Raw genomic sequence first — 25,079 nt, 5'->3', positions numbered from 1 at the left:
GCCCACCCCCGTTCCACCCCCCACCCTGCAACACCATGGCGGCCATGCCCTTCGCCCATGCCCCGGAGCATCATCTGTGCGCAACAGAGCATGAGGGCAGAGTCTTTGCCCGGCTGCCATGTCCTTGGCTGCACTGCTCCGTGCGGGCCATGCCCGGGGGCGACTCTCCTCTGGGGGGCTGCTAGTGAGGAGGGGGCCGCAGGGGGAGGCGGGGCTGGGGCAACGGCGCGTGTGCCCACAGAGAGGGCTCCGGGTGCAGCCTCTGGCACACGTGCCATAGGTTCGCCATCACTGAGCTAAAGCATCAAAATCAAAGATCTAAACCATAGTCTAATTTTATGATATGCATCCTCTGCCATCGTGTCATGGGTGTGAAGATTCTAGTGGGTGTAAGTGCTTTCATAGATAACTAACCATTTAGGAATTCATAAATTCATAAACTAGCATCTTAAGATGGACCTGAAAACAAACTGGCAATCAGTGTAGTGACCCAAATACTAGTGTGATGTGATAACATTAGGCTTCTCATTAACAAGTAGGCAACTGCATTCTGTACCAGATGCAGTTTCCAGATGGTCTTTGACTACAGCCCCATCTATTACCATAGCTAAACATGAGGTGAGGAGGATATGAGTGACTTGCCCAGTGCTTGTTCCAATAATAGATTTAATTGGGACATCAGCCAAAATTAAGTAAAGATTCTCTTGGGTATGGACTCCACATGCTCTTTTGGTAGGAGCTTTTAATTTAGGAGTTATGGATGAGCTCCTGGGGAGTAGGCTTAAGGTTGGTATTGTCTTGAAGTCAAGAAAGTCTGAATCAACTGCCACTGTATCCTTCTTGGGTTAAATCATCCTGTTTTTCCACATCCAGCCCTTGTAATCTTCAGAACTAGGTTAAGAATTACACTGCACTCATTCAGTATTATTGGCTAAAAGTTCATTTTTGTTGTATATGTTATTTAGAAAACTCTTTTAAATTGTTTTTAATTTTTTTTCTTAATGTTTGCATTTTCAAAAGCAAAGCAAAGCTAAATACCTGTACTGCAGGGTCATTATATTGTTATTATAAGGGTAGTCTGTAATCAGTGTGTGTGTGTAGGCTTGATGAGTTATGTTTAATAACTGTTCTTAATTATATTCATACTTGAATATAATTACAACTGTTCATAAACAAAGTTAATTGTTTTATATTTCTGTGTTCTTATTTTAGGAAGTTGTCTTTGTCTTATTTATTTCATTGTTTCTTGTCTTAACTTTACAATTATTATAGTGTATCATCTTGGAGTGATAGGTTTATTTTGTATAACAGTATTGTTTGAGATAACATGTTGGAAATAAACATTCTAGCTTTGGTTTCTCTTTTTTCACTGCCAGAAAAAAGCAAACGACTGTGAAATATTTACAAAGTTTCACATTTTGTCTTGACAATACAAGTTTTTAAATTAAATTCTAGAAATTATTCTCCCTACATTAATAAAGAAGAATATTAAAACTTCATTGCTCAAAAATAAGTTAGTGAGTTGCAAGGATAGCCCACCACAATTCATTCCCCAACCATCCTTCTCCAGTCACTGAGCACTGCCTTCCAATTCATCCTGGGTTGTTGGGCTGCCTGCCCCAATCAGAGGGGACCTTCCCATGGAAGACCATAAAAAGCTGGACTTTTTCATTTTACATTCATCAGTTGAATACAACAATGTTAAGGCTCTTAAGTGAAGACTTTTCTAGAAATAGTGGAGTTTTTTCCTGACAAACTGCATTGACATTGGCAACAGTTCTGCCAGTTTACCCTTCTGATCTAGCAGACAGAAATAAAAATAGAAACTTTAGTGTTTTCGGGGGTTTTCCTTCTCACCATACATTGCAGACAAAGCAATGTATGGTGAGATTGGATCCAGATAAATGGTGAGAGAATGGATCCAGATAAATACTTCTAAAGCTGACTTCATTTCCAGTGAGTTGCAGCATAGGAGACAAACAGGTCATGGCAGCAGTGCAGAAGAGCCCTTAATACCCACTATTTCTTGACGAAGAGATTACAATGCATTGGATTGGGAAGGAAGTTCATTTAATTGGCTTAAGAAACGACTGATTCATAATAACAAAGTTTTCTTAAGATATTCCCAAATCTGGAAATTTGGGGAGCTCTATTCATTATTTTAAAGTTATGTGGCTTTGTCCAGGCGGTCCTATTTCTTTAAGTTGTGGTTTAAAAAAAATAGCCTAAACCATTCAGAAGGTTCTTGGAGTCAGGCAGCATCAATAAATAAATATTGAAATTTACCAGATTATAAATTTAAATTTTCTCAAGACATTAGGATCACAAAGCATAGCCTGATCTTGATTTTTAGTGAGTATTTAACAATAGGTTCACAGTTCATACACCCTGAGCAATATGTTTAATAAACTAGGGTTTGCCTGAGTAAAAAGGAAACATTAGTCAATTTCTTCTTTTTTGCTTCAAGAAACCATGATTTTTTGAATCAGGAAGACTGATTGACATGATAAGTGCATAATACTTTTACTTCTATCTGGATTTGAGGATGCTAATTAATGACCTCTACAGGTAATGTAGAGATCACTGCAAGACCTCTATTATTTTCTCTTGGTTGAAAAGTTCAGTTCTACATTTTGAGTTACAATTCCCCCCCCCCCAATTCATATCCTATAAATTTAATGTACCTAACAGAAGCTCCACAATCTTATGGAAAACATGCATAGGAGCTCCATGCCTGTTGACCAGGAGATACCCAGGAGTTTTTCCCAACCTCATTGGATGATCTGATGAAAAATATACTCATCAGCTTCTCATATGATTGTATAATTTATGAGAATGTCTCATTCCCTGCTATAACTTTTTTTCTCTCAACATCCTTTATTTTACTCTTGCTTTATAGGGAACAAGTACACTTTGGAAACTAGACCAAACCAAGAAGGAATAGATGTAAGGCAAGAGCTTTTGAAGTTTCACTCCACTTACTATTCATCAAATTTAATGGCTGTTTGTGTTTTAGGACGGGGTAAGAATGGCAAACATTGTGAGAATTATTTTGAAATATTTAAATGTTGTTAATATTTTATATAATAATAAATCATTTAGGAAATTAAACACAGTCAAGCTTCATATTCAAGAGTAAAATAAAAATGACATTCCTGGTTATAACACATAAAAATATTAGAACACAGATGCAAAACACTCAGTATTATTTTGCAGATTTATTCTTTTCTGCCTTCTATGGCTATTAGCATCACTGCTCTTTCTTTAAGTTCATGTCACATCACCGTGTTTTTTTTAAAAATAATTTTTAGAGTATGATTATAAACCATGATTCATTGTATTGTTTCAATATAACAATGTTTATATGATTAAGATTATTGATATTATTAAGTATTATTTAGGTGGCTTAAAATATTGAAAAGAGGGAAAGGAAAGAAGCAGTTCTGTCAATATTAAGTAAAATTTAGGATGTTAATATTCTAACCGTAAAACTATTTGATTTTTCATCTGAATATATTAAAATATATATTAATATATTAATAAAGAACCACTGTACTCACATCAAAGTATCAATAATGTGATAGTTTTAATCTTAAACTAATTACTAATAAAATTTTTATTGTATTGCTCTAGTATAGATATAGATTAATAAAAGAAAAAAGATAGGCAAATCAAATTTAATAAAGATAAAATATCTGAAAAGTAATAATAACAACAACAACTACTACTACTACTACTACTATTACTGTTGGTTTCTAGTTTGCACCTTTTTATACATTTGTTAATCTTTGTGATATTTGTAGACATTCAGACCCCCTTAAAAATGAAACTATACATGGTTATGTTCACCATGCTGTGTAGTGTGTTTGATGTATGGGAACCATTTTTATTTAAATTTAGTTAAACTTGTATTGTGTAAGTATAATGTTAGTTTTGCAATTGCTGTGTACAGTCCAAGGTTTGGAATCAGATATTGTCAGGATTGTGTCCTTCTTCCAGTGTTGAGCAAAATTTATTCTTGCTTTTGTAAATATATATAAAATTATGATATTTTTGTTGATATTTTTATGAGATTATATTTAGTAACAAAAGCTGTGGTTTCATTCAAATTTAAATTCCAAGATTTTCTGCATTGTACAATATATGTCTTTCCAGAACTTTTAAGATCTTTTACATTCTATCACATGTGATAAAATGTTCCTTCTATTTCTTGTTATTTCTAACATTTATTACTATCTGATTTGTCTATATTTGTTGACGGAATTGTATACCACCTATAAAACATTTTGTAAACAATTTTCTTGTAAGTTATAATTTGGTGTAAATTTTATATATTTAGTTCATAATTCTTCCCATTGTTGCATTGTAATAGTTTCTTTAAAGTTTGTCATCCATTTTGCCATACAGTATTTTCTTTGTTCTGTCTCTGTATCATATTAAGAGTTTGTATATATACTCTTAATAGGTGGTCTTGATGTTATATGAACATTTAAAATTTTGTGGGCTTTTTTCCTGAATGTCCCTCCTTGAAATCTGATTTTATTTATATTATGCAGTGTAAAATAAACTGACTGAATTCTGGATACAGAATTTCTGCAATAAGAAATATGTATTCTTAAGTTTTTAGATGTGTGATTAAAAGATAGGGCTCCTAGAGCTCTTTGATTAGAGAGGTTAAGACAGTGGTGGCGAACCTATGGCACGCGTGCCAGAGGCGGCACTCAGAGCCCTCTCTATTGGCATGCGCGCGCCACCACCACCAGCAGCAGGTCCATCAGGCTGCCACCACTGCCCAGAACACTGCACCACTGCCCCGCCCAGCACAAAGGAGGTGAAGCAAGCCCGAGTAGAGGTGGTAGAGCAGAGGTCACTAACCATTGTCGCTTGGTGGACTGGAAGAAAAAGGAGGGGGAAGCATTTTACATGCGTGCACATGCGCCTGGGCCGTGAGCACACACATGCTGCAAAGGGGGCAGGGTTAGTGCCTGCGTGATACTCACTAGCCCTGCCCCGTTCTTGTGTGGTGCGGCGCCCTGTATCTGCAGCCCGCGGTGCGGTGGCGGCCATTTTTGCGCCTTGCAGCACGGTGGCCCGTTTTTGCGCCCCTGTTTTTTGCGTGCCAGAAGCAATACTCGGAGGCGCCTCCCTGCCCTCCCCCCCCGAGGGCACCACAATGCTGATGCGGCCCTGGCACTTTGCGATAAATAAGTGGGGCTTAGGTTGCGGTTTGGGCACTCGGTCTCTAAAAGGTTTGCCATCACTGGGTTAAGAAGTCTATAAATGATCTTATTTTCTATATTTTTCTAATAAGATATCCTCTAATGTATAAGAGTTACATTATCAGAATTCCCAATAGGTTAGAATTCTGGAAATTAAAATCCAACACACTTTAAGGGCCTGGAGTAAGTGATGCTGCTGTTAATTATTGGTTATTTGTTTTCATTCTTTTTTGCAGAATCTTTAGATGAGCTAACCAATCTGGTGGTGAAGTTATTTTTTGAAGTAAAGAATAAAAATGTTCCAATACCGGAATTCCCTGAGCATCCCTTCCAGGAAGAACATCTCCGAGTGGGTTTGAAACTTTCAAGATTACACTTTTGTTAAACAGTAGATGGAACAAGATAGTATTAAATATTCTCTGAAAATCATAAGTGGAGATTGTTATATACAAGTTTAACCATCTATTTCCTGAAATTATAGGAACTGTTCCTAAAGTTGATAGCTTTAACCTTTAAACAAGAATAAAAATTTTTAAATAAGGCTTTCCTGTTTTCTTTTTTTTGAAATTTTACAGCAACTTTACAAAGTGGTACCTATTAAAGATTTTAGAAATCTATATGTCACATTTCCAATACCAGATCTTCAGAAGTACTACAAATCAAACCCTGGCCACTATCTTGGTCACCTTATTGGGCATGAAGGTCCAGGAAGTCTTTTATCAGAACTGAAAGCTAAAGGTAAGATAATTCAAAGTTAGCTGATATGCTACTTGCATTAAACTTGTTACTAAGACTTGTGGAACTGCTTCTGCATAGTGCCTTCATGATCTAAGCACATTTTATCGCTTTTGCCCTTGGGTAGGGTCTATGATTTTAGTAGTGTTAACAGATGTCTAGAAGTATTAAAAGAAGAGACCAGGATCCACCAAAAAGGCTTCCAAAAGATCACCTGTATCTTTCTAGTTGATATTCCTTGTCCACAAATAGGCAATTTCTATGCCTAATATATTTGACAGACTGTCATAATATTAAATTTCTGTCCACTCTCAAAAATGAATTAATCAAGCCTGATGCAATCAATCTTCTGAGAGCACTTCCTTGAGAAATGTTATTGATGGCTATGGAATAATCAAATTCCTCAGCAAGTATTCTTATGCTTGTATTGATTTGCTCCAGACTTCCATTAATTGTGGCCCAATTATTAGAGGCATCCTCTATATCAACAGACTCCTGCAGAACTATTTAGATGGTTCTTGCTCCTTCTGTACGACTTTGCTTGCCTATAGCAAGTTGATCAGTAGGCATGTTGCCTTACCAGAAAACAAACTCAAGAAGCGAAAGGTTCTTCCTGCACATGGGGTTGATATTTCTAAAAGAAAAGGCAGAGGTACTTCAATCTTCCATCATCAACACTTTGATTTTCCTACTATTACCATATTTGTCTTCCTAAGTCTGTTTTTGATTTTACTTTTCCTAATACTAAGCACCCTGGCTTTTTCAAAATCTGCCAAACCATGGTGTTGCTGGCTTTTCCTTTTCATTTCTTCCTGGAATCCAGATATGGCAGATGAGTCTGCAGAGGTCTCTATTAGAAGAAAATTTTACATATACCAGTTAATTCACATGGCAAAGACTTACAGCTTCAGTAGACTTATTCAATTGGTGACCAGATTCATCAAGTAGTCTATGCCAGTGCTTATGTGTCAGTGGCTGAACTTGCTGTTTTCTTTCTCTTTAGGTATGTGGAAGATATCTGAAGACAGTTCTGAATTCCCAATGGAATTCAGGTTAAATTAGGATCTCAAACTCATGTAATTCTGATAAATATACCTAATATTGAATGCAGTGAGACAATGTTCTTCTATCATTCTGCCCTTTTTCTGCATTGTAGTTCAACAATCTTGATTAGGAGGCAGTCAGCTTTTCTTCTAAGAAGGTATTAATGTTCCTTTCCCTATTTTCTTGAATATAAAGATCTAGCAGTAACATCTTTACGATGGCCTGCAGATTGAAGAACACTGATCAAATATTATATGGCTAGTTACAGTTTAGCCTCCCCCATCAGTGGCATCATACTTAAACACCATGCTTAGTTTTACAATGTAGGACTCTTTCAGGAACTTTCTAATGTCCTTGAATTCTGGAAGTGAGGCCAATTTAAATCTGGCTGATTTAGTTATAAAAATGTATTGGAAGAAAGTAATAGAATTAGAATAATCAAGAGGAAAAAAGGACTAAAATGGATTTTAGCTTATGAAAGAACTGTCAAAACATATATAGCACTTATTGGTGATATTATCACTTTTTAAATTAATAATATCTGATAATATTGTTGACTTCTATTGTTATCAGTAGAACAATTAAAACATTTTTAAGGAGCTTCTAAATCATCCATATCTAGGAACTCTGTATGCTTCTACAATTTAAAAATAGAAAAATCAATTCTCCATAGGTAAGATCTGCCAAGACTGAAGAAAATGCCTGCAGAATTAGATGATTTAGAAGGGACCAGGATCAGACAAGTTGAACCAGAAATATATGAATGCCATGATACCCTTGGTTCCCAAGGGTAAAGTAAGAGCATCATATTTCTGAAGAATTTGCCATATCAGTTGTCTTGGACTTCTAATTGTAATGAAGGCACCTTATATTTTTGAGTTCATCCTTTAGTGCCATGTCATACAAGCCATATTTGACATTATATTTGACATTATAGCATGGTATCATACATAACTGTGTGTACATGTTCATGCCATTCATTTTTCACCTTGGATAACTATCGTTCAGAATTTCTTCTCAACTGTGAAATACTGTGTAGCTTCTGACAATACACTGGCAAATATTCTTAATGACAAGTAACTATACAAGCATATGCTTGCCTTGTGGTCATTCACAACTTCTTTGCCCATTGGAGAACCTCTTCCATTGATACATTTCCACATCATGCAATATTTTCTGCTGTTACGTCTACAGCAGATCATGCCATAATTTAGCCTTTGATAATGTCTACTATGTAGTTGGAACCAATTTATTTGCTTTTACCCATTCTACCTGTAACCAAGATATCTCAAATGCGTGCATTCTAGTAACCTGGTAGCCTGAACAGCCATAGATCTCTATCCTCTTTCATCTGATTTTGCCTTCCACAATGGCAGGATTTAGAAACCCAGCACTATGAATTGCTATATCACCGTGACCAATTTTTCCTATACCTCACCACTTGATTTCCTCAGTTCATAATTTTTCAGTAGAGATGATAACATTAGAAGCCATTCAGCTATACTGTAGGTATTCATTTTTTCAGCTTTTGCTTTTGCCATAACTGGCTGTTTCGTACATTTTACAGATGTTGCTGTCTCTTCATCCTTAGCAACTTAGAATTTTCTTCTGTAAAAGAACTTTTTTTTGCTGTGCACAAAACAGTAGTCACCATTCCATGTTTTCTTATCCAATGTTGAATTATTTCCTGAATGGTTTTGACAACATAACCCGCTACTATAGAATGTATTTCCTTCAAAGCACAGAACTCTTCAAACCATTTGCAACATAGATCTTCAGTTATTTATTTTTAAACAATATTCCTAGTAACTGTTATTTCTTCCTGTGTATACACACACACACACACACACACACACACACACACACACCTCTACCTCTGTGAATCCCTGATTGCAGGACTGTGTTGTCCTAGGTAACTGAGAGGAAAGCCAACATTTTGTCTTAAAGTGTATTCAGAAGGATTTTTTGGTTTAAAACTTTCTCGGTTGGAGAAGATTTCCAGTTAAACTTTTGTGCAGATATAGGACAAATATGGTAATCCACAGATGGTTGTTAAAAAAAAAAAGGTATTGGTAAACAAGCTGTTCTTACTGTTAAGAATTGATTCTTGGAGCCTTATGTTGGATGAAGTCATTCTTTACTGTGTTATAAGACACAATTATATATATAATTTCATCTATATCAAATGAAAAATTACAAACAAATCAGTTGTAAAATTGTATGCATCTATGCAGTGATTATTATTGCATACCACACAACCTAATACATGTGTAACATAGCTAAATGTGACTATATCTAGAGAAAACAGTTGTGTATTTTTAAAAATGGCAAAAGGTGGAAAAAAAGGATAAAGTATTTTGTAATATTTTGATTTAAAGTAATCCACAAAGTATCATGAAAGCACTTGGTTATTAATTTGAAAATGCAGTGGTTCAAAAAATAAATAAACAGGTGAAAAGGAGACAAGCTTGACTCAGTTCAGGCAAATGCTGAATCCCATGAACACACTAGAAGACTGTTAAACTAATTGCAGTAGCACTTAGCCTTATATACCACTCCACAGTGCTTTACAGCACTCTCTGAGCGGTTTACAAATATTAGCTTATTACCCCCAACCACTGACCCCAACCGACCTCAGAAAGGTGAGTGGTTGACGCTTCTGCTTCAAATTAAGAGAAATGTTTGTCAAAATTTATGCGGCAAAATTTTTACACCTTGATTCCCTCTAGTTTTCTTTTGATAAAATAGTAGAAGACTAAATACACAATATAAGAGCTTCCTGAATTACACTACAATCAAGTTGATTTCTTCCATTTTCACCTTTTACCTTCTTATTTTTCTTAAACAAGTTTTTATTTGTAAAACATTTCAAAACATTTTGAAGTATATTAAATCACATTTCTATTTGTCTAAACGTGATGGACATTTTAACTCTATGTATGCCAAAGGCATATTGTTCATAATATATTTTAAAAACTAACAGTGTCTCAATGTTCATGTTTGGATTTGTATTGCCTTGATTTCAAAACATGTTTCATATTCAAAATTGGCTGATTTATCTTTATAGAAGTGTTATTGCTATAACATTTCTGGAAATTCATTACCTCTAATGGTCCCATTTTATCGGTTCCATTCATAATATTCTGTCATAATGTGTAAAAGTTGTTAACCAAAAATACATATATTGTCAGTGTTTGCTTAAAAATGATATAACTTTTTAAAAATGCAAGCAATATTGTATGTATATTATATGCTTTTATCATACATAGGCTGGGTAAGCACCCTGGTTGGTGGACAAAAAGAAGGCGCTCGAGGCTTCATGTTTTTTATCATTAATGTTGATCTTACGGAAGAAGGACTGTGTAAGTGGATCCCTTCAATAATTTTGCTTTGCTAGGGCTTAACTACCATTTAAATATCACTTCTCTTATAAGACCTTTTATATATCCCACTGTGAAAAATATTCTATAGTGTACTAAAATGTAAACATTTAATTGGCTTTAATCATAGAAACAGATAGTCCTTTACTTACAACCATTTGTTTAGTCACTGTTCAAAGTTAATGACAGCAGTGAAAAAAATGACATGACTGGTTTTCACATTTGCAGCATTCCTATGTTCACATAATCAAAATTTGGGTGCTTGGCAACTGGCATGTATTTATGACAGTTGCGCTGTCCCATTTGTAACCTTCCCAGATGGCTTCCAACAAGCAAAATCAATGGGGGAAACCAGATTCGCTTAATGACCACATGATTCACTTAACAATTGCAGTGATTCGCTTAAAAACTATGGCAAATAGGCCATAAAATGGGGCAAAATTCACTTAACAACTCTGTTCCTTAACAAAGGAAATTTGAGGCTCAATTGTGGTCATAAGTTGAGGACTACCTGTACTATAGCAAGAAGGATTTTCTTATTTTTCAGAATGCTGCTAACAGTTCTGTGTGCTTTTTCCTGATCTTACAAATGTGATAATTCCTCATGTTCTAAATCAGCAGTATCCAAACTTGGCAACCTTAAGGTCTCTGGACTTTAACTCCGAGAATGATCCAGCAACTCCCAGAATGACCCAGTTAGCCATTCAATTTTGGGAGTTGAAGTCCACAAGTCTTAAAGTTGCCAAGATTGGACACCCCTGTTCTAAATACTGCTGGCAGTTAGAAAGAAAACAGCTCCTGATAATCAAATTGGTTTGAAAACTGTCTGAAGCTTTGCATGCATGCAATATACTCTACACACCTTCTTTCACTTCCTGAGCTTGTGCTACACTACAACACCCCCCCCCCCAATTCAGGCATGAACTACACCAGGCCTCCCAAGGTCTCCCTAATCCCACTGCCTCACTGCTGTCCTCCTTACCTGGACTCTCTCCACTTCCAGATTTGCACATCTGAAGTTATGGCAACTACTAGGATTGCCATCACTAAGTGATGCAATCGTGTGATATTGCACTTCCCAACTGCATTGTTTTATGACGGAAAATTTTGGTCCTAGTTGTGGTTGTAAGTCATGGATTGCCTGTATAGTAACAACATCGTACAGGAGTTGTAATCCTAGAACTTTTGTGACACTTTTGCTTTGACCTAACAAAACTAAAAATCCTGTATTTTTTCTTGTATAGTACATGTGGAGGATATTATTTTGCATATGTTTCAATATATTCAAAAGCTACGCACAGAAGGACCTCAAGAATGGGTTTTTCAGGAATGTAAGGTAAGATATCTTTACCAGATTATTTTATATTAGCTTAAGGAGCATGATAAAAATCGTATCATTTTAAAAACAGGATTGAACAGGCACCTTAAACATTTTAGTTTGATATTTCATGATAGTGAATCTTAGAAAACCTATCATGAATAAAATATTAAGCAAGTAGCATCAAAATCTACAAGGGCTATTAAAAGGCATTTTTTTAGTTCCCAAGGAGGTGAACTGATATGTCATGTCCAATATTAAAGCTTTTTGAAGCTAAAACATTAACCCAAATATTCTACATTGCTCAGGTGGCCTATATATGAAGAAAAAGACCCTTAGAGACAATACAAACTAAGTTTTTTAAGGTTTTTGTTTGTGGCACCATGAAGTATCCCCAAGGTAGTATCAGGCTTGAATCTGGAATGTCCAAAATTGAACTGGAGCATGGAGAGTATTGGTGGCATACTTGTTAAAAATCAGGTTTTTTCCCTACAGTGTTGCTACAGCTAGTCTTTATTAACAATTACACTTCACTGTGAACAAAACCAATAGAACAAAAATTTAAGAACATATGGAGTGCCTCTAGATTCATTGCAAATTCAGACAATGCTCAGAACAAAAAAACTGGTAATACAAAAGTTGAATGACATTGAGTGTCATTCCAAACTCAATTCCCTCTCTTGAGCCCTGGAGGCCACGCAGACATGGGGTCCTGGGAATCTGCAAAAGTGTCTTCCTCTAGCTCAGTGTTTCTCAACCTTGGCAACTTGAAGAGGTATGGACTTCAACTCCCAGAATTCCCCAGCCAGCACAGCTGGCTGTGGAATTCTGGGAGTTGAAGTCCATACCTCTTCAAGTTGCCAAGGTTGAGAAAAACTGCTCTAGCTTGAGAAGAGTCTTTTCAGGGCCAGCAACAACCTCCTCCCATCCACATCGTTATTTGTCAGCAATGCCAACTTTCCTGTTTCAGCACTTTTGACTGGTGATTCCAGGGAAATTGATCAATCTAACATGTCCTTTACTACTGCAACTATTACAGGTAGTCCTCAATTTACAACTGTTCATTTAGTGACCGTTCAGAGTTCAACGGCACTGAAAAAAGTGAATTTTTCATAGTTACAACCTTTGTAGCATCCCCATGAACATGTGATCAAAATTCAGATGCTTGGCAACTGGTTCATACTTATGACCATTGCTATGTCCCAAGGTCATCTGATCACCTTTTGTAACCTGTTGACAAGCAAAGTCAATGGGGAAGCCAAATTCACTTAACCCGGTTACTAACTTATCAATTGCAGGGATTCACTTAACAACTGTGGTAAGAAAATTCATAAGATGGGGCAAAACTCACTTAACAAATGTTTCACTTAACAACAGAAATTTTGGTCATAAGTCAAGGATTACCTATATAAGGCTCTTCAATAGGGCATTAGAGTTTCCCCTTTTATTAAATTTCCCTGGTAGAACAGATGGATTGTATACCATCTTTTTAGCCTCAAATCTTGAAGCCACTAACTGATAACTGCATTTATTGTGGCAGCAGTAGTTAACATCAAACTATATGTTGTTCAAGAATACTCTGTCAATAAGGATTGTCAGAAATCTGGCCAGAGATCATAGCCAGGAGAGAAAAAAAACTGAATTACTATTACTATTATCTCATACTCAAAAAATGCTCATGTACCCAGAGAAAGAATTTGTTTGTGAAAAACTGAACTCAGTAAGAATAACCTATGCAAATTTACAGTAAACCCTACTGAATTGAATGGTGGTTACCCATACATTAGTTTGGATATTCCTATAAAGATAGTCTTAATAAGTGAACCTCTCATATATAGAAATAACTATTTTGAAATAATTTCCCAAGTAGTATTTTATATAAGTACTTTAGGTAACTTCTGTATTAATAAACTAATATAGCCTGCTCCAAACTAGATGCCTTCCAGATGTTTGGATTTAAAATCCAAGAATTTTTAGCAATGGCCATAGTTCTTGGAAGTGCCCAGAATTGGGGAAGACAAAAATAATAATGAAAGAACATTTTTCAAGAAAATGGTATTTATATAAATATACATATAGTTTATCAAACTGCTAATGATCCTATTTTAATTTTGAAAAATAGGACTTTTGTAGATGATTCAGAGAATTGGCTCTATGTATTTATTTCGGCTTTAAAATAACATGCAAACTTCATATTCATTTATCATTATTATTGGGAAAATGTTTTCTTTGCATCCCTATAATGCAAAGAATCATATTTTTTTATTATGCTCTGTAGAAATTCATACTAATGTAAGAAGTCAATCAGTTCCATTCATGTGATTAATTCTGAACATCAGAGATCAAACTAAATCTATGTTTAAGAAGAATTTCTGTGATTTAATATATTAATCTGTATCTGCAGAAGTATTTTATCTTATTTTCTTTCTTTTGTTAGGATCTAAATGCTGTAGCATTCAGATTTAAAGACAAAGAAAGACCAAGAGGTTATACATCAAAACTTGCAGGGATGCTTCATGTAAGTTGCAACTTGTACTATAGAGCTATTTATGTTAGTATATAGCTTAGACTATTGTATTTAATATTGTATCATTTCTTAACATTTCTGGGACTTTTGAGAAAAAGTTATTGGTAACAATGGCACTTGTAAGCACAGCTCTGCTTTTGTACCTGAAGCAGACAAAGGTTGCTAAGATTGGCAGCAGGAGAGATGATAGGGCTGCCTGTTACTTTGAATGTTTATCCAACTTTCTGCAGGATTCAGGGCTCCAATAATAAAAGCAGGATCAATGACTGCATGGAGTGTTGTATTTGGATTCTCTGAGTGTATATTTTAAAGTTGAGGTGAGAGAGAGAGAAAGAGCCAGTGGCAATACCTATTACTTCATATGACTTGAACCCTCTCTTTGTTCAGATAAATGCATTACTAAATTAGGGTTGCTATTATAAAGAGTGGTAGTTGTTGATGGCACAGTGCCCAATGTCCTCATGCGGAGGGTCATGAAATAAGATTGAGAGAACTGGCTTGCTTGTTGTTGAACAATTTTACAATGTTCCTTTTCCAAATAGAGGTGATTTGATTATACGTTTACCTGCTTAATAAATTAAATTAAGTAGCATAGTGTTACTGTGAAGTGAAATATTTGTTGCTTAAACAGTTTGATGTTAAAAGGTTTCATTTTTTCATTGTTCTTTGCATTATGTATTGGGTTTTACATAATTTTAGTACTCTCAAGGTGAGTCTAATGCCTGAATGTCTAGAGCAGGGCTTTTCAACTGGTGGCACGCGTACCACCTGTGGTACTTTGCCACATGGCAGATGGTACGCGACCATTCTAGAGAAGTATAGCAGGGGAGGGGAATGAGCTGAAGCGACCCAAGCCTGAGGGAGAGGCAGTTGCAGCTGCAGCTGCAGGACTGTCTGGGCTCGGCAGAAGCCCCAGAAGCCGGCAGGCACTTCTGGAAGCAGTGCGGAGCTGGAGGTGAACTGAAGAAAAACGGGGGGGGGGGGAAGGAGAGGATAGGATATAAAAGGAGGTGGTTTTGGCATGAAAGGGAAAAAAAGGACAACAGGGAAAGAGAAAGGGATGGAGAAGAAGCTGTGGAAGGAGAACTCAGCAGGCAGGGAGGAAACGGACAGAGAAGAAGCAACAGCTGTTGCTGGAAGAAAAGGTTCCTGGTTCGTTTTCTCCAGCCAGGAGAATGCAGTCAGTGCTGATGAAATGAAAAGCCGGGAGATGAGCATGTCAGAAAGGCTGGTTTATTTAGTTCTGGATCATCTGGCAGCTTGATTGGGTTACCATAAGGATTTTTGTTCAGTTTTTACAGCGTTTTGTAATTCAGAGGCTCAGTTTGTGTGCTTTCACTGATAGGCTTGTAAAGCAAATAATAAAGTGGCAAAGGAAATGTTAGTGCAAACATACACACAGAGTAAGAGAAAACAAATCCCCAAAGTCCAGCAAATTTGCCTTTCAGAAATTTCAAATCCAAACCAGCCAGCATAAGAATGGTCAAACATTGCAGCAGGTTCATCAGCTGGTTCGGGTCCAGAGTCAAAGCCATTGGATTTCAAGTCGGGAATCAAGACTGAGTAAATTAATGGTTGTTATCGATAGAGAGACTTGAGCTCGCTGCTCTTCTTAAGAGTTACTATGTAATTGCAGAGATATCCTCTAGGAGTCAGCATTTACTTCTTTTTATTCAATGTCAAGACTATATTAGAATGGATGTTTTTCCTTCTGATATATTAATAGATCTAAATGGCACCAATTCCTTGTTGAACTGCTATTGAGGACTTTTAAAATCTTTTCCAGTCTAAACTAAAAGTGTAACATTTTATTTTAGTACTATCCTATTGAAGAGGTTCTTGCTGCTGAATATTTACTTGAAGAATTTAGGCCAGATTTAATAGAAATGGTATTGGACAAACTGAAACCTGAAAATGTCCGGTAAGATCTATTGCCATATTCTGATGTATTATTATGATTTATAAATGGTACATTGTGATGCTTATTGAAAGATAAAAATTATATTTCATCCCCAAATAACAAAGATTAGCAAATAGATTCTAAAGTATTCTGAAGTTTCCCTCATTTTAGAATGTCTTTAGATGTCTTTGTAAAATAGTTCCTGAAGTTTCCCTCATTTTAGAATGTCTTTAGATGTCTTTGTAAAGACATTGCATGGAGTAATAAATTAGCAACATTCAGTAGTAATTGTTATATTGTAATGAGAATTATGTGTTTTTCAAATATGATTTTAGGAAGGGATTATCATTCAGCTTTAATAATAGGGCTGTATGATGCTGCTAAAACATCAGTGACCACAAGTGCCTGTCAACTGGCAAGAACTTCTGGAAGCAGATATAACTGCTTTAATAAATTGCCTACAGGTGCTGCATTTCCACTCCTGCAGGCTCTGAAGCACCTTTTCAGAACTGAATCCAAAACATTGCATTGCCTTTCTAAATAAATTCATCACTGTTTGTGCATTTATGGAGAGGTAATTCAACCTAGTAGTTATAGCAGTGGAATAGGAGTGAAGGTGATCTGAATACTAGTCTTAGCTGAGGCATGGAAGCCAGCTGGCTCTCTCTCTCTCAGCCATAGAGAAAAGGCAAAAGCAAACCATATCCAAAAACATTGCCAAGAAAACTGCACAGACTTATCTAGGTAGCCGGCAGGAGTCAAAACTGACTCAAAGGCATCCCTCCCACCTTCCGCATAATACTAATTTGCATTCAGTCATAATGCTTTCACTGTTACGTATGATTAGGAGGTGTGTCTGAATAAACCCTGAGAAGACTCAAAATAAGCAGCACCTGCCTCCCTCTTTTATGAATCTGCTTTCTTGTTTTTGTTATGATTAGTGTTTGCCTGCCAAGTCATAACCGGAGAACATAATTGGAAGTCAATTTCTGATTTGCTGTGTGTGTGTGTGTGTGTGTGTGTGTGTGTGTGTGTGTGTGTGTGTGTTAATTTCTTGACTTGGAAATCTGAAAGAAAAAAGCTTTGCTTTTAAGTAGGAAAACAAAAAGTAGAACTCAACAGGAAAAGGGGAAAATATAACTCATTCTCTTGCATTCATTTATTCATTGAACTTGTATCTGATGTTACTTCAGCTCAGGGTGGTGTACATAGTGTTCCTTTCTTCTATTTTTCCTCACAAGAACAAATCTTGAGGTAGATTGGGTTGGAAGAGAGCCCCAAAGTTACCCCATGAGCAATTGTTCAATTTAGTATCTGTTTAATTCTGCACATTATTTTAAGATTTAATTTGTATTTAATGTTCCAATTGATAAGTATTTTGTCCATCCAAGTGTCTTATATTTTTCCAATTAGGAACTATTTTGTCTCTGAAATGCAGAACAGTGTTGATAGTAAATAATTTCTCTTGCATGTAATGTGCTGCACAGTTACTACTCTTGATAATTGCCTGTATATTTTAACTGGAAAAGAAAAATGGAATCTCCTTATAACAGAAGGGCCTCATTTTACTTGGTGAGATACTTACTTACTAAAATAGTTTGGAATATGGCAGAGAGAGATTCTACTATGGCTGTCCTGAAGCTCTTTTTTCAAGTATTTATTTAAAATGAATGGAAAGTGAATTGAATCTTGAATGTTACATAAGCTTATATCAACGATAAAATTCAGAAATCATCCTTTAATTTAAGCCAACTCCCAGATATTTTTAGGGGCAGGAAAGGATCTTTATAGAGTTGGAAGTATTCTCAGAATCCCTCTAGTCCAATCCCCTCCTTGGTGCAGTTTTTTTTGTCTTAGTCTTCTCTCTTTTACATGAATTCTAATATTGTTCCTCCTAGCAGATTTTAATCTAAGAAAGTAGAATTTCAGGCTATAGTTATAGCTTAGGGATCTTATTCTGTTTTTACAATTCAATTCAGATATGAAATTATGAATTGTTTTTCCTTTTAGTTGACAAAAAACTGTAAGTCTCTACTAAATGCTCTAGAACAGGGGTGTCAAGCTCGCAACATCACGTGATGTGTCACGACGTATCGTGACTTTTTTCCATTGCCGGCAATGGGGTGGGCACGGTTTCAGCATGACGCATCTGGCAGTTTGACACCTCTGCTCTAGAACAGTGGTTCTTATACTGGGGGTTATTACCCCCAAGAAGTAATTTGGGTATATCTGGGGTTATTAGAGCAAGTTGTAATTACTTATTGGTGGGTCAAGGATCCAATATACTGTTGTATAAAACAACAGAGTGGGTTTTTCGTGAGGGTGATGATATGTCTGAAACTGGGAAAAGGAACAGTTGGGTCAGTGTACGAGCCACTGTTCTATTATAATTAAATTTGCTCACTCAAATATCAGAGTATTAATATAACAATATGAATTCACATAATTCTTTTAATATGAATATGAGCAGACCATGTTTCTACAGGAATATTAAAGTGTCCTAATGTAAATTTCATTGTGATAAAGCAGAATTATTTGTTTCGAAGATAGAAAATTTTGATCATCAGGTATAGTTACATATATTTTTATTTTGTTTTTAGGGTTGCAATTGTCTCTAAGACATTTGAAGGAAAAACTGATAAAAAAGAACGGTGGTATGGAACCCAGTACAAGCAAGAAAATATTTCTGATGAAGTCATTAAGGTATGCTAAGAGCACTGATAGCATCTTGTTCATGGCAACAGGCCCAAATATGCATTTAAAAAAATATTTAGCCTGCTGCAAAGGAAACTATTTTGAATATAAATATTAGCTATTATTTGTATATGTGCAATGCATAATTTGAAGTTTTTCTCTATCAACTTTATCTAGTTTTATTGCATTATGTCAATCTTGTTGGTCTGTATATTTATTTGTGTTTCTTTCCTTTCTTTAAAAATTAGATATTTGGAATATAAAAATTATTTATTTTCTTAAACTGGTCTATCAAAAATCATACTTGCTTATTTTGATCTTATGTATTGCAGTGCAAAGAACTGAAAGTACCTTGCTTTTATACAATAAATGCTAAGTGGGTAATGCAAGCCCAAACACCAACATGGATTTAAAGTCACCGTTTAAATAATAGATAGAATTGTAGTGGAATTTGTACTTTCAGTTCTTTGCATTGGAGTACATATATATATATAACATTTTTTTAAACATACACATTTTCAAGTGAAATCTTTAGAAAAATGTTCCTGAGCAGATGTTTAGAAGTGAAATGGGTGGCTGGCTGAATTCAATTGCTCTTCTCCAATCGTAAAACTCTGTTTTATGATTTTATTAAAGAAAATTATTTGCATGCAAGTCTGGAGCCAGTTTAGTTTAGTGTTTAAGGCACCAGGATAGAAAGCAGGAAACTGAGTTCAAGTCCTACCTTAGCTATGAATACCAGCTGGATGACTTTGGGCCGGTAACTCTCAGTCCAATAAATCTCACAGGATTGTTCTTGTAGGGAAAATAGGAGGATGAAACTGTGTTGGATGCAGTATATTCACCGCTTGAGTTATTTATAAAAATAATAAAGGTGGAATACAAATAAAATATAAATTTCTATATGGTTAATGTCTTTAACTACATAAAAGAATTTGTGTAATTGAAGCTGACAAAGGACAGCTATTTTAATGGTAATATTTGTATGGAACAGTCTAGTAGCCCAACATGGTAGTTATATATGGAAACAGTCTTCATCTTATACATGTCATATTCTGCATTGATTACAAAGAAAATCAAAACAATGGACTGTGGATGGTAACAATCATATTTGAAATATTGTAGTATGTTACTAATCATTTTTAATTTCAGTTAAATTTTAAGGAACACAAATATCTAAAGGTGATATTTAGAAAGCCTTCATTGCAATTTCCTTTTTAAAAATACTCCTCTTATTTATGTTTTTTTTACACAGAAATGGCAAAATGCTGACCTTAATGGGAAATTCAAGCTTCCAATGAAAAATGAATTTATTCCTACTAACTTTGAAATTGTATCTTTGGAGAAGGATACACCACAGTACCCAACTCTAATTAAGGTATATATGGCTTCCGTAGTTAATAATAGTGAATGTGGTTTTACACTAGAGCTTTACAGGCTAGTTCTGAAGTGAATCATCAGCTTCATTCATATTCATTACATTTTTTAAGTTGAATTTCTAATGTAATTTTGAAATTTAGTTCCAGATCAAATTGAACAATCCTGTTATACACTGCAGACAGTTTGGTCTAGTGATAATGGTACTGAAATAGGAGCAGGGAACTCTGAGTTCTATTGCTGCCTTAGTCATGAAGTCCATTTGGGCCTGTCATTGCTTCTCAGCCCCAAGAGGTAGTGACCAACCATTTCTGAAAATCTTCCCCCAAATCTTCAGGGATTTGTCAATGTAATTGCCAGGAGTCTGACTCCAAAGGTTACATACATAACTGATATACATATACATGCATATATAAAATCTATCTCTGTGCCTGTGTGTAAATCTATCTCTGTGCCTGTGTGTACATCTATCTTTCTGTATCTATGGGTTGTGTGTCTTTTCATGCTTGTAAAACAAATGTATGTTTTCAGAAACTTTTAAAAATATGTTTTTTTTTAAATTTAAAAGTAAGCCTTCCATAATGCTACTTGAATCCATACTGAAATTATTTGGTGAAAGGATCAATCTAACAACGTTTTGAAAGAAAAAGAGGCATCTTAATTTTTTATACAGTAGTTGGGTTTAAAATGGTATGCTATAAATGGGCATTATATTAAGTGGTATTTGGCTGACCTTTTAGTGTTAATAAATATTCCATTTTAAATAGTGCTACATATAAAGTTCAAATGATAAGGAGTGTGTAAAATTCCCTTTTTAAATAACAATTTATCTCAATATAATGTGAATCAAATATTTAGTAAATAAACTCTAACCTTACCTAAGATTCACTTATCGTTATTCCAACTAGTCTTCCTTCTCTCTCTGTTTTCCTTCTCAAAATTATGGTTGGTAGAACAATCATATTCCATACTGTTCCTGTAGATCTTAAGATCTGACTTTTTTTCTATGTAGATACAAATATATGGACAAATGTAATCATACGTGCAGGAATATTTACTAGTTGGACATATAAGGCACTCCAATAAAAAAAATATCTTGAATTGCCACTAGCAATAATTCACATACATACATTCTCCTGCAGGGAGGAAAAAGTTCATCTATTAAACCCTGAAAAAACCAGGACATTTTGTCTTTTTGAAAATTCAGGACCATGAGTGCTGATTTATCTCTGGAGAAATGCTGTTCCAGAGACAGAATAGCTGCTGAGGAGTCCTAGTCCATTGAATTTGAAGATGTCATTCCATAAGAGAAGGACCTAGAGACAGTCCTCTCTTTCTGACCTTAGTGGATGGGCATAAATCATTGAGAGTAAGGTATTACATGAATGAACCAGTTAATGCACATAGCTGCTTTTGCTTGTGCATTCTGAATGTTCTGAGTAGTCTTCAAGGGCTTCACCTGATAACAGTACATTGCTATAATCTACTACAAAGAAAGGGATACTGATAAATTCCTCCATATTCTCATTAATACCTTTGTTCTGTAACATCATGCATTAAAATTGGGTAGTATGAGAAAAGGCGTTTTACTGAGACTTATTGGACTTATTTACATTAGGTTATCTAGAGTGAGCTCTGTCTATTTAACAAATATTAAACATTAAAATAATGAAAATAGAGGCTTTTAATGGAAAATGTTCTTTTTCTTAAATGCAGGATACTGCTATGTGCAAACTGTGGTTCAAGCAAGATGACAAATTTTTCCTTCCTAAAGCTTGTCTCAACTTTGAATTTTTCAGGTAGGCAAACATGTTTATGTTTATATTTGTTCATATTAAATATGGTAAATTATATATATTTATTTAGTAAGTAGATTTTATGTAACTTGGTACACCTATGGAATTGGTTTCTTTGTATAACCAAAATTGCCTATCCATACCTTCTGCCTCAAACCAGCATTTGATATGTGCAGCCTTGGCCTAATTTTGTGCAGTGTTTCCCAGAGGATGAAAACATGATCCAGGAGCTTTTACTTGAAAGCAGAGGTCTGAATTCAGACCTCTCTATTCTGCTCTCCTTTCCCCTTGAAACAAATCACAGTAAGTAGTACCTAGATGGAGCTTTTCTACATATGAAAAATTCATCTTGGATATGTGCACTTGAACTTGCTAGATATCTTTTGTTAGATTTCTTAACAACAGGACAGATCTGTAGCCATTGTGATTGCTGCCTTCATTTGATTTGTTGTTAGAATTTTTTCATCCTCAGAGATTATTCAGTAGATTTTTTCAAGGGATCTTAATTAATTACTGAAGAATGACATCTTGATTGACCTTATTATGCAAATGTAAGAACATTAATTTACAAATTAATGGTGTAAGAATTTATTATCATGTTAGCAGTTCTTTTTCCAGAAGAGTAATGCTTCCATCTTTCACATACATACATACATACATACATACATACATACATACACACACACACACACACATACACACATACACATATATTTATTAAAGAGAAATAATATGAAGCTGGTGGATTTGTCAGAGTATTGGAATAATTAATAATTCCAGTTGGTTTATGACTGGTGCTGGTGCATAGAGGGGAGGAATAGTGTAGAAATTCTAACTTACATTGCCCACCCCAATATATAAATTGAAACACAATTAAATACTTACACTTTTTCTTGATCTTTTCTGCTAAACTGTTTACATTAGGGAAAAGTTTACATAAAATGCGTTCCAGGTGGGAAAACATTTTGCGATAGAAAAAATTGCATACAACAAATGCACATATTAAAAAGATAACTTGACAAAAATCAGTAAAATAATGTTGGAAAAATGAACAAAGTTGAGCTTTAGATTTGAGCAATCATTTTTCAGAGAGAAGAAAATCTATTTTTGTGTTGTATTATATAGCCTTTGGAAATAGGAGATTTTGTGGTACTTCAAAAATTGCATGTTGCTTGTAAGAAAATTGCTTGTTTGCTGGTAGAAAATAATACAATATTTAGAAAGTCTCTTTGAACGTCCAGTTCCTCCTGTGTATTTGCATTGTCTACTTTTTTTGAAATTACCTCCTTCCAATGAACCTTGTTGTATCTCCTTGCTGGGTATGCTTGAATTGTTTTATAATTCCCAACACATAGATGTAGCAAACCAATCTTCTAATACATTGCCTCATTTATATAGTGATTGAATACTGTGTTCAGAATTTAGTAATATAAGCTTATCTTGTCTCCCAGGAAAACTTAGAAAAATTATTAAGTTTCAAAAAAAGTTGATATTGCCCATTTTTATGACCTTTGCTTTTGAAGAAATATAGAAAAGAAATCTGGATGATTTAACATCCTGAAATGGTGTTTTCTGTATTATAGAATATTGTTTTTCTAATGGGACATAAAACAGAAATAGAAACTATTCCTTAAACTGAGAGTTAGTTTTTGCTGAGTAGTCTTTTTATTGTTTCCAACATTTATGGTTTTACAAAAGGAAGAAAAATGTGAAGATTATGAGAACCTCAGTAGTTTAAATGAGAATAGACTAGATAAGAAAGATGGAATTGGACTGAGGAGTAGCTTATGTAAAAGTGAATGCATGTATTTGTATATTTATACAGTATAATCAATTTGTCCACAATATCTGGCAACCCACTCACATTTATAGCTGCTTGCAATGTCCTATGGCAGTGGTGGCGAACCTATGGCACGCGTGCCAGAGGCGGCACTCAGAGCCCTCTCTGTGGGCACGCGCACCATGCCCTGGAGATGGCAACTGTCCCTCTTCAACCAGCCACCTGCTAACTCGCCGAGGTCCCACATGGCCAGATACATCCCAGCATGGCTGGTTTCCCTCCCCCCCATCTCTCCCTCACATGCTCTCTTTTTCCCGGGCACGACCCACTGCATCGCCTCCTCAGCTGTTGGCCGGCTGTCCAGCTCAGAGGCGGCTTCTCTGAACTGCTGGGGGCAGGCTGCGGAGCCCCAGAGTGCGCCGGCAGCCTGTAGTTGCTGACAGACACTATCAACCTCTATGCGCTTGCTGGCCTCTGTGTGCGGGGGCCGATGATGTCAGGCAGCAGCCACCCCGGTCCCTGCCTCACCTTGCCCTGTGACAATGGCACCTCCGCCCTGCCTTGCCTTGCCTCACCCCTCAGGATGAGCCTCCTGCCCACCGCCCCATCTGCCAGAGACTCCCTGGATCTCCCCCAAACCTGCCCAGCCCCCACAGGCATCCCTCCCCACGAGCAACATCGAGGTGGCCACACCCACCCAGTCTGCCATGACCACAGCCACGCCCATCCAGTGGGCCATGCCCACCTGGCACCCGGCGATAAATAAGTGGGTTTTGGGTTGCAGTTTGGGCACTCGGTCTCTAAAAGGTTCGCCATCACTGTCCTATGGTCAGGCAACCTGGCTTGCAACTTTTTTGCCAGTTTCCTGTGTTTTTTGCCATTTTGGCAAAAAACACCCATTCAGGAGAATGAGTTTGCACTTATGATTACATGATTCGCTTATGACTGCTGTAAAAATGATCATAAAATTGAGTCCGATCGTGTGGATGCTTTGACTTACAGCAATCACAACTTACCACCAAAATTCTGGTTCCAATTGTGGTTATAAGTCATGATTTCTATGTGAACTGTAGAGCAGGAATGGGTAGGATGAAAAATGTATTAAAAGATGTGATGGTTGCAGCTTTAACTGGAACGTGAACAAAGAATATCATTGCTTAATACAGGTAATTGTTACTTACAACCATTAGTTTAATGACAGTTCAAAGTTACGATGGCCTCGAAAAATTGATTTACAAGCTATCTTCGCACTTACAACTGTTGCACTACCCATAGTCATAGGATTGCAATTTAGGCACTTGGGAACCAC

General features: G+C 35.9%; 1 protein-coding gene across 1 annotated transcript in view; it reads left to right on the top strand.

The window, feature by feature from the left end:
• IDE (insulin degrading enzyme) overlaps positions 1-25,079 on the top strand; it is a 70,951-nt gene that overhangs the window by 25,556 nt on the left and 20,316 nt on the right. Inside the window, exons 5-14 of the mRNA XM_015811289.1 lie at positions 2,900-3,022; positions 5,456-5,568; positions 5,795-5,957; positions 10,268-10,360; positions 11,623-11,714; positions 14,134-14,214; positions 16,041-16,144; positions 18,724-18,826; positions 20,073-20,195; positions 21,911-21,993. Of these exons, the coding sequence (XP_015666775.1) occupies positions 2,900-3,022; positions 5,456-5,568; positions 5,795-5,957; positions 10,268-10,360; positions 11,623-11,714; positions 14,134-14,214; positions 16,041-16,144; positions 18,724-18,826; positions 20,073-20,195; positions 21,911-21,993 (1,078 nt within the window). The remainder of the gene's footprint in view (positions 1-2,899; positions 3,023-5,455; positions 5,569-5,794; positions 5,958-10,267; positions 10,361-11,622; positions 11,715-14,133; positions 14,215-16,040; positions 16,145-18,723; positions 18,827-20,072; positions 20,196-21,910; positions 21,994-25,079) is intronic.

Source organism: Protobothrops mucrosquamatus, unplaced genomic scaffold (assembly GCF_001527695.2).
Source record: "Protobothrops mucrosquamatus isolate PMUCROS unplaced genomic scaffold, P.Mucros_1.0 scaffold36, whole genome shotgun sequence".
Lineage (NCBI taxonomy): Eukaryota > Metazoa > Chordata > Lepidosauria > Squamata > Viperidae > Protobothrops > Protobothrops mucrosquamatus.
Note: the sequence above shows the minus strand (reverse complement) of the source record. Positions and strands in the feature narration are given on the sequence as shown.